The sequence below is a fragment of the Pangasianodon hypophthalmus genome, chromosome 12, assembly GCF_027358585.1.
Source record: "Pangasianodon hypophthalmus isolate fPanHyp1 chromosome 12, fPanHyp1.pri, whole genome shotgun sequence".
Lineage (NCBI taxonomy): Eukaryota > Metazoa > Chordata > Actinopteri > Siluriformes > Pangasiidae > Pangasianodon > Pangasianodon hypophthalmus.
In genome coordinates this window covers 9,702,818-9,715,777 of record NC_069721.1, presented here as the reverse complement: position 1 = coordinate 9,715,777, position 12,960 = coordinate 9,702,818, and the positions used below count along the sequence as shown (strand labels likewise).

General features: G+C 40.1%; 1 protein-coding gene across 3 annotated transcripts in view; it reads right to left on the bottom strand.

Annotated features, from left to right (window-relative positions):
* Nucleotides 1–666: 666 nt before the first annotated feature.
* svild (supervillin d) overlaps nucleotides 667–12,960 on the bottom strand; it is a 54,068-nt gene continuing 41,774 nt past the window's right edge. For all 3 annotated transcript variants that reach the window (XM_026914984.3, XM_026914985.3, XM_053238680.1), the window contains exons 13-28: nucleotides 12,601–12,773; nucleotides 12,318–12,473; nucleotides 10,751–10,887; nucleotides 10,311–10,458; nucleotides 8,950–9,095; nucleotides 8,635–8,810; nucleotides 8,136–8,274; nucleotides 7,432–7,732; nucleotides 7,073–7,330; nucleotides 5,644–5,851; nucleotides 5,365–5,498; nucleotides 4,393–4,548; nucleotides 3,321–3,464; nucleotides 1,907–2,019; nucleotides 1,600–1,749; nucleotides 667–1,323 (exon numbers count right to left, since the gene is read on the bottom strand). In XM_026914984.3, the coding sequence (XP_026770785.3) occupies nucleotides 1,237–1,323; nucleotides 1,600–1,749; nucleotides 1,907–2,019; nucleotides 3,321–3,464; nucleotides 4,393–4,548; nucleotides 5,365–5,498; nucleotides 5,644–5,851; nucleotides 7,073–7,330; nucleotides 7,432–7,732; nucleotides 8,136–8,274; nucleotides 8,635–8,810; nucleotides 8,950–9,095; nucleotides 10,311–10,458; nucleotides 10,751–10,887; nucleotides 12,318–12,473; nucleotides 12,601–12,773 (2,626 nt within the window). In that variant the 3' untranslated portion in view covers nucleotides 667–1,236. The remainder of the gene's footprint in view (nucleotides 1,324–1,599; nucleotides 1,750–1,906; nucleotides 2,020–3,320; nucleotides 3,465–4,392; nucleotides 4,549–5,364; nucleotides 5,499–5,643; nucleotides 5,852–7,072; nucleotides 7,331–7,431; nucleotides 7,733–8,135; nucleotides 8,275–8,634; nucleotides 8,811–8,949; nucleotides 9,096–10,310; nucleotides 10,459–10,750; nucleotides 10,888–12,317; nucleotides 12,474–12,600; nucleotides 12,774–12,960) is intronic.

The window sequence follows — 12,960 nt, the reverse complement described above, 5'->3', positions numbered from 1 at the left end:
ACACTACAGCATTCATTACAGCCTCGCCCATCTCTCTACAGGCAATCACACTCTAATCGCAATTCAGTTTCCCAGACTTCCCTAACGACGTCTTTCCATGCAACAATGAGTCTCTTGTACCAGATTACAGTCCGATTGACTCTGGGAAACCTTTATGGTAGGATTATGTCTGAGCATTGATAGGTAACCCTAGCCTTCATGTGTGAGTGTGTTATTATCATAGAAATAAACATGTACTTATAGCTCTTATAGCTTCCCATAACTACTCATGTTGACCAAAAGCCACCACTGTGGGCAGATGATCTCTTTATCATGGCTTGAACTACAAACTGACAGAAAACCTTGTCATCTGAAAAAAAAAAAAAAAAAAACATTTTTGTGCACCCCACTTACACAGATCAGATACAGATGACTATTAACTGTTTTTACACAGTTGAAGCAAGGTTAGCTACAGTAACTCATTCATTCATAACGCATTAATATTATAGATTTACACTAAACAAAAAGCAAGCCTTTAGGATGCTGTAACATATGGTTACTCCTACGCAGTTCTGTAAACTGTTGGCTTTAATGACCGAGTGGTCTCTTGAATATGAGCAAGCCTGGCACCTAGTGGTTAAAGCAGAAACGGTCAAATTTTAGTAAACACACAAAGCACACACTGTGTATAATTTCATAAAGTCCACATTATATTCAATTACAAAAAAGTTATTAACAGTTATTTGCATTAATGTAGGTAGAATATACTGGAAAGCCACAGTATTAGAGCCCAAACTCCACATATAACACTGTAGAATGTGCATATCTATATGGCTTTGAAAGTAGTTCATTTTGCTAACGACTAATAAGAGCAAACATGCTTTACACTAGGGAGTTAGGAGTTTTAGGAAGCTAGCCTTTAAAAAAACCACCATTTCCTTAAAACAAAGACCTGTATTACCCATAAAAAATTCAAGCTTGTACGTAATTAGTCAAACATAAGTTGATATAAGTGACATAATATCCCCAACTGGTATACTTTTGCATTTTTAGAGTATATAGAAAGTCCATTCAACTCATGTATAAAGCTAGTTTGCTACAATGATTGGCATTTAGAAAAGTTCTCTACAAAATTGCCAGGTCAGTTCATTGTTTAAAAAAGTTCACACTGTACATTTGGTACTATACATGGACTGGTTTCCCACATAAACACACAAAAGGATCAGTCCTTCCTTTTGAGAATACTCCATTACAAATCTAAAAGAGGCCTTTGCTCTTCTTTAGGTTGAGCTGTTTCCAGTTGGGGAGAGCACTGAATTCTTCTCGTGTCATCTCCAGAGCCACCTGCAACAAATAAACATACATTAGCAGCCAGAAAACACACATGCATTTTAATTTTAGCTTTCAGTTTTAAAATACTAACCTTCATGAAATAATAGAATATATATTTTCATCCTAGATCCAAACTCGGTTGGAATATTTAACTGAAAGTGGATTTTTTTTAAAGCCTGGAACATTTCACATGGCCACCGAACTGAAACTGAGTGAGCCATCCCTATGGCTAGCTGGCAAAAAAAATCTGCTGAGGTGAGTGCAGATGCAGAAGAGCTAGTTGTGTACCTGGAAGTCTTCGTCAGACAGGTAGAGCTCAAGGTGCAGAGGGTCCACTCCCTCAGGCAGTGGTCTGGTGGTCAGCTCCTCCAGAGAGTACTGATTCTTACTCAGCTTGGACAGAGCATCCTCTACCAGGATCACCTTATTCCTCATACCCTGAATCAGCACACACAAGCATACACACAGGCATACTTACATGAACAACTAAACTGAGAAATGGAAAGGAAATTAAAGAAATATACATCGTTTTGCAGTGTTGCAGTTACAGTACAGGTGTGTGGTCACTCTGGGCTGTGTGTGATGGTGTGTGTACCTGCACTCTGATGCTGGAATCTTTCTCCCAGTATGGAAAGATGTTAGTGAACGTGAGGGGCTCAGCTCCAGCCAAGATTAGATAGGCCGACGGGGGTCGCCTGGAGTTCTTTGCTGAAAACGTACACACAGATACTCTGTCATACTCTATACTCAGTCATACTCTATCAAAGCAGAGCACAGTAACATACCGTCTTTTTCCACTGGAACGTTCGGCACCAGAAAACTGAAACTACGATTTTCACATTTGCTACTAGTTCAGTATCAAAGGTTATATGGTTTCTGGCACCTGCTCAAAATTACCAGCAGGAACTAACGGTACTCAGGGACGGGGCAAGCCACACTGTTCACTGCTGATTGGTTACAGTATGTATACTGTGTCAGATAATGTTCTACACCATACACAAAGAAGCAGAATCATATCTGCTTCTACATCACAAATTTTTCATTTCTCATAAAGTGGCACAAGCAGCAAAATGAACACACAGAGTTCAGTTGTGTACAATTGTTTTCTATTCATATGGGGTTTCAGCATAATGTCCTCAACTGAAATCAGCCTGTTTGGTCACAATATAAAATTTTCTTGTTATTAAAATCTTTTGTGAGTTTTCTCGAGTCTTTTTGGCAGTAATTTTGTTGTAACAAACATAAGCTGGCTAAGCAAAGAGCCAATCAGATGCAAGAAGAAGCTGCGTCTGAAAGTCTATTCACTGTACAGTGCACTGTTTTCAGGGTCTGCCAGAAAACATAGTCCAGAATGCCCAGTGCACTCATTTAATCCTTTAATTCAGTGTGATAAGTAGTGTACAAACAATGTATCCTAGTGGCCACAAAATACCCATAATGCACTGATTTGTTTGGTTTGATTGGAGTACATCCACAGAAAGGAGTATAGAGAGCTAAGATGGTGACATCCGTTCTGATTTCTCCTCAGACTTATTACAAATGTAAGCAGTGGAATAACTGTCCTGTAAAGTAATTTCACTAGTCACATGTTAGACTTACAGTTAGCACAGTTTATTGTTCCATAGTGCTGCAGAGTGATGAGTAAACCCATGTAATGTAGCGTGTGATAAAAAGAGTGCTCTGTGTAGTGCTCCCAATATTCACTATGCAGGGACTGAGGTGTTTAAGGGACCATTTAATAGTGATTAGGAGACCATTTCTAACAGAGAATATTAATCCATGCTATTTTTTACAGGGTGGACTTAACAATGTTTTAATTGAGCACCGTAATGATGATCTGTTACACCACTTACAGGTCCAGTTTTCTCTCAAGTTGGTGGAAAATGAATTACAACTACATCCCCAAGTCTCAATTGTTCTTGTTTGGGCAATGGAAAAATCATCTATAGTCAGGATAGGCGCATGCACTGATCGAGTAGAGCCTTTACAGGAAGCCTGTGACTTCTGACCTTTGCAGTACTGCAGGGTAGTCTCCATGGCGCACTTCCTTTCGTTGTCCCAGCGGATCTTAGCAGAACCCGTGCACTCTGCATCCTTTGGCTGCTGGCCCTGCCACAGGTACACCTCCATCCTGTTATCCAGCAGGAACAGGGCTACAGACAGAGGAAGAGAGGGAGAGAAGGAAGAAAGTTCAAAAGTAAGGTGGCAAAAGTAAAAGAAAAAGAGAAGACAAGGACACTAAGCATTAAAATGTGTGCAAGTCAGACATGTACAGTATAGCCAAACGACTGTGATGAAATATAAATTGTACTCCATATTGGAAGAATGAATTAAATGGTTATTAGTGTTAGACGAACCACTGACTGACTAATATGTTTCGGGTTTTTCAAGCATCAGCATTTCTAATGACACACACACAGATTATGAGATCCCATGTGCACTATATGGCTTCCATGAGATTTTGGAGTGTGGCTGTGGGGATTTTGCTCATTCAGCCACAAGAGCATTAGTGAAGTCAGCACTGATATTGGGCGAGGAGGCCTGGGGTGCGGTCAGCGATCCAGTTCATCCAAAGGTGTTCATTGGGGCTGAGGTCAGGGCTCTGTTGGCAAACTATGTCTTCATGGATCTTTCTTTGTACACAGGGGCACGGGAGATCATTTGTGTGAGGTCTACTTATCAGATAGTGGCTACAGCAGCATTAGTGCTGTTTAATGAAATCTACACTACAATAGTATTTTATGTGAACTGTTTATATGTACTTAGTTCCAACATGGTTCATAAATGTACATCGGCAAATCCATCCATGAGTTTTTCTACCACAGGAACCTTTTTTAAGGAACTTTAGACCTGTATTAACTAGAGGAACCAAGGCCCATTTTAAATTCTAGCCTGTAGTTCCAGGAACCTTTTTATTTGCTGCTCCAAAATAGGTAAGTTTCTGCAGACCTGGAATTCTTAGCGTGGTAACTCTGTTATCCTCATGCAGGAGAATTCCTAAACTCTTTAATTTCTCAAAAAATTTTGAATTACAGATTAAATACAACTTATTTGTGGGTTATATAAGTGGTCTGTGGGAACCTGGTTGAGGCGTGGAGTAAAGGTCCTCCTGCAGGAATGGCATCGCCATCACAGAGCCTGTCACGCGTGAAGGACTCAGTTGTTCCTCCCCCTCAAAGGTTCCAGAACTGGCACTGAGGCGGTAAAGACGAGGTGTGAAGTTGTATTTTCCTGGATCTAGACACACACACACATACACACAATAGAACTCAGTATTTTCCAGACTATTTTCAAAACTAATTGCAAAATGTATTTGCATAAATTGTAAAATAATTCTTCATTTAACGGTGAATACTGTATTGAGGATTTGATAAGATGAAGAAGTTGAACTGAAATGCTATTATAACACAATCAACAGCACATTTTCCTTCTTGGCTGTCGACTGTGATTGATGTCACTTCTAAATACAAACACGCCCCATAGTATACTCCCGCCCCAAACACTGATTGACAGCTTTCTGTGCAAGGCATCAGAAATACAAATGCAAAGGGAATTGTGATTCCATTTGAGGAATTGAAATAGCAAACGGGGTAACTGCTATTACTATTTCAACATGACAGGGTCATAACTCGTAAGACATGGGAAACGTAATTGCAAATGGACTTTGCTTTTCCATTTGAAAACTGGCAGACATTGAACGTTCGTGTAAACGAAAATGCAAACGGTAATACGCGATTTGCATTTTCATTTGAATTTTGTCACAATTTATGCGTCCACAGATAGAAAACGCAATTGCAAATACATTTTGCAATAAGTTTTGAAATTAGCCCAGAAAATACTTCCATACAATCCTGTTTTTTAACAATTATGATTTGCTTTATGACTTGACTGTAGCAATTTGATGTTCTGGAAAAAAAAATTGGCTCAATCAAAAGCATAAATCTATGTTACTGACATTTAAAAATGGCCCTGGACGTGGAAAATGGGCTAGGATGGAATAAAGTCCCAGGCTGCAAAAGATTCCATTAGAAAGTTTTGGTCAGATAACTGTACCTTGCAGCATACAGTCATAGGTTTTCCTGTCCTGCTGGCCAAGTGCATCCCAGAACTCCTGTGGCTCTGTGCCTTCTTCTATCTCCTGCACTTTCAGATTAGTGTTGTTGTTTAACCCGAGCTCTGGAGGACAGCTGCACCCCACACACACACACACACACACACACACACAACACAGACTCAGGATCATCTGCAATCGAATACATAAGCAGATAAAAGTTTTTGAAATACCCTCATATATGAAGCTTGTGTGTGAGAGGGTAACATATGATGGCTCACGTGTGTGTGAGGCGCTCCACAGTCCTCTTGGCCACCTCGCGGGCTGTTGGCTGAGCCTTGCAGCCATGCCACAGATACAGCTGTCTCTGGTGTACGCCCAGGAGGAGGAGACAGCCGCGAGAGCGCAGGCTAGCACTGCAGCACTCCACCTCCAGAAGAGACGCCTCCACTGCTGCCTCCCCACGTACACAGAACAGCCTCCAGCCACCTGACACACACACACACACTTATTACTGTCCCTGTGGTATTCCATGGTCTGATCAGTACCTGATAAGAAATCCTGACAAGACTGTAAGCAACATTTTGGTGGAAATTTTTTTTTTTTTACCCTGCACATGTATTTTTAAAGAATTAAAGATTGGTAAAAATATTAAATGTTAAGTTAATGTTGTGTATGATATGTTTTGTGTATATTTACTATATTTCTACTATATATGAGCAGGCAGTTTACTAAAATGGCCTTTCAATATCTCTATAATTTCACACACACACAAAAAAAAAATGACATGGACTATGAATAAACATGATATGCAAATTAGAACCTGCCCAATCTCAGTCCCGCCTCTTCCCCCATTTCTCTGTTTATACTGTGCTATTTCCTGTGGTGTGCTTTGCTATTACAAAAACTGTACACACTGGGGAAATACAAGCCTCTGTCTGTGGACATCAGGTTGACTCACAGTACAAATAGGAGATGGGAAATGTTGATTTGTTCTCCAAAATTCCTGACATTAGACTTATAAGTTTAGCTATAAAATGTTATTTAGTGCCATTGCTTACTGTACACCTCTACTGTACTGCATGTAACATATAGCTATTCCATTAACTAAAAAGTGGATTTAACACACAAAAAGGTTCATGTAGAGTTAGAATCATGCCATTAGAAATTTAAATTTAAATGCAAACATTTTTATTTGAATTTTATTATTATCAATTTGTATCATACAATGTGAAAATTAATTTTGCAGGGAATTTGAATTTCATTGTTTCCAAAAGTGCAATCTAAAATCTGAAACTAAATTCCAAGCTTAAGTGTATATGCAATATGGGTATATATAAATGAAGTGGCATGTAATCAATTTCTAAAAATCATTCAGTCTCTACATTAATTCACATTTTTAGACTCATTTTCAAAATAACATCCGTAACTTGCAAGCAAATATTGTGGAACACACAACCCCTCACATGTGCGCACACACACATACACACACACACGCACACAAACTGCAGGATATTACAGCACAGTAGGTGGTTGGCAATACAAGTGAGACCATGGATCTTCCCAGCCAAGAGTTACAGCATGAAAAAACAATTCTCATACTTTAGATTGCTCTTTTGCGAACACCGAAATTTAATTTCAGGTGATATAATTCTTAAATTTAAATTAATAATATTCAAATTTTAGCGGTATCTGTGTGTAGCACAGTACCTGTGTTTTTGGCACTGTCCTCTCTGGAGCCTTGGTGGATGATTAGTCCTCCGTTGAAGAGCTGGAGGAAGCAGGGTGGCTCTTTGCCCTGTGTGACGAGTACTTGTGCTCCCCGCTGGTTTCCCAGCTCCACCGTCATGAGAGCTGACGTGCCCCGCCCACTCACGCTTGACTGACGGCCCTGCCAGAAGAAGCAAGCAGTGCGCTCTCTGCCAGGCCCTGTGGCACTCAGCTCACCAGGCTTCTGTCTTTTACCCACTTTTAGACACACACACACAGGATGACATTACTAAGCAATTCTCTAAGTGTCTATGCTCTGATATGAAACAGAACTTCAGTATCCATCATGTCTCACTCACCCACACTTGTGATGGAGTACTTCCAGCGGATGACGTACGTGTCACCCTCGTGCAGCTGACCCACGCTCTCAGCCGGGATCTCAAAATCATCGAACTCACGAATGTGCCACGCGTCTACTGCCAAAGTGGCTAACTGAGCCTGCCTTCCATCTTCTGAACTGACCAATCCGTAACCTCTATGCACATCTACACCCTCTAAGGCCATCTTCAGAGGATTGTCTCCTCCATCCAGGAGAGCCTTTACATCACATGGCTTCAGGTCTGACTCCTGGGTGGCAGTGAAGTGTTGGTGTACTGGACTCTGCACATAGAAACAAGAAGCACAGACTGCACTTCACACACACTTAATAAGTAACTGCATGAGTAATTGTATTGTAAAGTTGACCACACTTTTTGACTTCCTCAATTAATTAAGCATAATTTGCTGTGATAATGAAGTTACTTAGCTATTGTTAGATATTGGTATTAGATATTGGTGTTTATTCATGTTTTGTAAGAAAATACAGTGAAAGATTTTTTTTATTAAAAATGAAAAAAAATTGATCAATTTTAAAATTAAAAATTTATCAATTTAAATGTTGAGCAAAGGTACTCATGATTATCATTTGAGTCATTACTGCGCAGTCCTACACACGCCGTAGTTCAATGTTCCACTGCACGTGTGTGGGGGTGTAACTGCATGTGAAATTCTTACTAACTCTCACCTTCACCTCCTCCACTGCTGGCTCCTCTTTGATCGGTTTACGCTCGGCCCAGTCTAGAAACTTCTCCCTGAAAAGAGCTGTCTCATTATGCTCTGAAAGCCTTCCGAACAGACCCCAGCTTGGCCTGCCCTCACCATGTCTGCAAACACACAAGAGAAACAGCAGGTGGAAAACCATTTAACCATTCACTGTATAACTCAATGCTATACCTGAAGTCACCAGATGGGGGCAGTACTTCATCAGTACTGAGTGATGGGGAAAATAATGACACTTTTTAAACAAATCTGTTCTCCAGACGTTCCATAGCCTGATTATGTGAGCTATCCCCAAAGCTATTTGATACATATTTCTGTCCCAATGACTCCATAAACTGAGCTTCATGCATGAGGATAATGATTGTGGTTAGTGGATGTGAAAATATAAGTAGTAATCAAGTATTTGAATGAAGTTATGTCAGTAATTGAAATGCAACATGAATCCCAGTAGAAGGATGACTCACTGAGGGAGGTCCTTATTGGCTGAGGAGGAGTCCAGGGGGTTGACCCTGCAGGTGCTGTAATCATAGGCTCCGCTCCAGAGCTGTTTGCCCAGCTGCACTGCCACCTTCCTGTCACTCAGAGCCACATCCTTCCCTGTCCACACATACATCTCGCTGCCAAAATCAAACACCAAGGCCTGGCTCACACACACGCAAAAACACACGCACAACAATCACAAAGCAGTGAGACAAAGCAGTGAAACAGTCATAGGTCTAAACAATGGCACCATGTAAAGCCATACAGACACAAAGATTGTGTAGACAGAGAGGTCTGACCTCTTTGGAGTTGAGCAGAGACACACTGGGAATGGAGGCCCAGGCTTCCTCATAAGGCACCAGCTTGTCTTCCACCACCCTGTAGATACAATTCGCCTCTATGATGCCACTCTCATACAGTTCATCTTCATCTGGATCCCCCGCAGCTAGACACACACACACACACACACACACACACAATTAGTACTACATTAGTAGTACACTGACCTCCTCAAAGCAATATGGCAGAGTTTTACCCTCATCTCTATCAATAGCATCTATAGCTTATGAGTGACAAACAAGCTTTCTGACACCCTTCCCCATTCTGAGAAAAGAACAGAAAAAAACATTAAGTCTAAACTCATGTAATGTAAGTCAAAGTGCAGTCACAGAATTGCATCAAAAAATACTGATAATATGTACCTATATAATGCAAATCTGTCTGCTTACTTATGTTTTTTTTTACTCTGATTATTTTGGTATGTTGGTCTCTAATTGTTTTCACTGTCTGAAATTGAATGAATTATTGCCACAAATTCCCCCTTGTTCTCCATGTGCCTTTGTTTTTGTTATGCCATGTGCCTTTGTTTTTTTGTCTCTACCCCACACCCTGGCATTGGTCTGTTCCCTTATTGTGTTTACCTGTTCTGTGTTAGTCCATGAATAGTTTGTCTATGTTTGTCTATGTGTGCCCTAGATTTTCTTTGCAGCATTGCTGGGCAACAATGGCATAAATACAGCTATGCTAAGCTTACACACTTGCATCCTGCCTCAAATCACCACTGCATGTTACAAGTATATAGATTTAGAGATTAATTTGCAAATACACGTGTTGAAGAATACCTAAAAGTGTTTACTGACATACCATTAACTGTGTCCTTTTCTAACTGGAAGTAGGGAAAGGCCAAAATTATTGTTTTTGTTCATTGCTCATTCGCTAGAGGTGCCATGGATTGAGATTAGTTTGTAAAACGCTGTATTATTTTAAATAGATCATATATTTTATTTGATTTATTTTACATTTTATTTATGGGCTGTACTTAAAGCACACACACATGTTCCTATATACTTCTCAATAGAGTTCCAGAACATGAAAAAAATATATACAGTAGCACTTTACCTGAAATAAAAGTAAGATATACTGTATACTGCCTTTATTTTCACTTAACTTAACTTATAGGTGCTTGTTTGTCAAAGAGCTCAGCTCTAATGAGAGCTTAATGTGGCTGTTCCATGCTCTAAGTGCATCAGTCAGCACTTTGTACTCGTATGACTGAGTGTGTTTACTGAGTGTGTAATGGGTGTTCTCAGCTCGGCATCTGTGCTCCACATGCACACATTTGCTCTGTGTGTCTTTGAGTGTGCGTGTCTGTTCTTAGCACCTCTGTATTCGGTTTGTCCTCCGAGAAGGTTCCAGAAGTCCTTGGCAGACCGGCTGTTTGTGTTGATGCCTTCCTCCAGCAAAGTGACCTGTGGGGCTTTACAGCCGAGGTCTCTCTTAGCCTGGACATATTGTGCCATCTCTGAGCCCTGTTTCACACACACACACACACACACACACACACACACACACACACACACACATACATGGAGCATGCATTGTGGGTGAGCACTAATCTAAAACACCCTTGAAGCTTCTGGTGTGACTCACCGAGCCAGATGTAAGAGCAGTGAATCAAAGAGAGTAATAAAAGAGACTATGAGCATCACTCTACCCTTCAAACTGCTTATATCGGATTTAGCTGGGCGCTGAACAGCCCGAGAGTAAAAACCATTTATCACAATGGTGTAGTGGATATGAATTCAGGGTGTATGCTAGTACCTTGGCTTTCTCGATAACGTTGGCAAACTCCCCACACCACAGGAAGCAGTGATTTGGGGTGATTAGTAGAAAACAGTCACCGCTGTTGAGAGAGAGGGCCGTGGGCTCCACCAGACGCACCTGAACGTGCCTGCGCCCTGCACACACACACACACACACACACACACACACAATAATTTTGTTAGGTTGTTCTATAAACCTCTGTATTACTGTAGTTATATAATGATTCCGTGCCCGAAACTTTTCAGCTTATTTAGTTTTTCAGGAACTTTCCACACAAAGAATCAGAGATCATACAGCTTTTCTAAAGTAAAATTCAACCATTTTTTCCAAGATGAATAATTAGACTCTTTCAAGATGAATAATTAGACTTTTCCCATTAACTCAAATCAGCATTTAAGAAAAAAAGGCAGTTAAATGATTTTGATGATTTTGAACTCTTTATGCTGTCAGTTTGTAATTTATAGCATTTTACTGCAATACTGAAAAGTATATTAATACCACTGCAGACTGTTTAACACAAATGATAAGACTTGCGGTAACAATGGCCAGTAAATGTCATTTCCTAGCCAATTTGAGTTGAACTGTCAGCTGGTAATTATTTAATCTGCCGATATGATTTATGTGGAGTGCTGACTGCATCTAACTCGACTTATTTGGCACCGTAGTAGGAATATAAAAAGGAGAAAAACAGGAAAAATTACAAAACTATGGTTTCCTAAATGTTATTTAGTCCAGTTATAATGAAAAGCATTTTCCAGGCATTTATTCAAAATTAAGCATACTTTGAACCTTAAACTTTGAAAACATAAAAAAGTTACATTTTTAAGACTTTTCAAGCATCTGTATGAGCCCTAAACACCTTTGAACAAGTGTGTAAAAACAAACCAAAGAGCAGATTTACCTTATTTAGTTTACTGTTGTTAATATTTCATTAAAAGTTCAATATACATCACTTCAAATGTCACTGCTGAAGACTTGGCTCTCTTTCGTCATTGTGTTTGGATTTGAGAGAGCCCCAGCTGCTCTTTTCTACCCTGTGGAAGCTGAATTGAAGCCTGATTTATGTTTAATGGATCTGCACTGGCACGAAGGGTGTTCAAAATAGTGCCGTCTGTGCTTTTATTCGCAGGAACTGTGCAACCTTTCCATTGATGTTTGCACAACAGTCAGTGCAAAAAGCATACCCGAAGTAAAGCAATCTCAGTGAGGCCACATGTTTGTGACAAGTAATGTTATAGGACAAATATAACATTAGTTTTGCTCAACTGCAGTTGAAAATGTATTAAAATATTCTGAAATTTGGCCAAATTCAACTACAGGTGTATTTACACCAATATACCACCGACCACTAATAATAATGTCCCCCAAAATCTAAATGATCAGGTATTTTGGACATTATGGGGACAATTTGGTCCTCACAAAGAGATACAAACCTAAACATACAGACAATTAAAAGATATTTTTAAGGACTATATGTTGTTCAGTAAAGCATGTAATGAACCTCAGCCCTTGCCCTCATGTCCTTCCCACCCAGTCATTTAGCTTTGCCCTCAGAGACACTCACCTTTGATGTGGATGAGCATGAGCTTGTGAAAAGGCACGGCGCTGTTGTTGGTCACCACTTCAGTGGACTTAACGCTTCGCAGGTTTACGTTCCTGAAGTTTTCTTTACTTGCCAATCCGGCCAAGGCACAACCAGCCAGTCTTGAGTGCTTGGCCACTGAGAACAGATCAGCATGAGGAAAAGAAACATATATTTAACATTATTAAAGAAATTAGTTTAAAATAACTTTATTTCATCTCATGTGGAAAGTATTTAGTGGTTGCAATGTGATTTAAAGTCTCACTCCTCTCCACTTGGATCCTCTTGGCCTCCACGGTTGCTATGTTGAGTCTCTGCTCAGTGTAAGCCTGTCTCAGGTCATCTCGAGCTGCCAGGGCACGTAGAGGGTTTCTTGAGCCTTTTGTCTTGCGGGAGGGCCTCACTGACCGCCTGTGTTCTGCTACTGATGTGGTTAACCTGGGGGAAAAAAACACAAACAACATGTGAAAAACATAAAAAAAAAACCAGTGCATACAACTTCTAAACAAAAAGAATGTCAGACGAATTGTCATAGACAGATGGGGTAAGGAAGAATGACAAGAACAGATACAAAATGATAAAAATATAAAATAAGGGAGACATCTCCGAGAATAAAGATGCCACT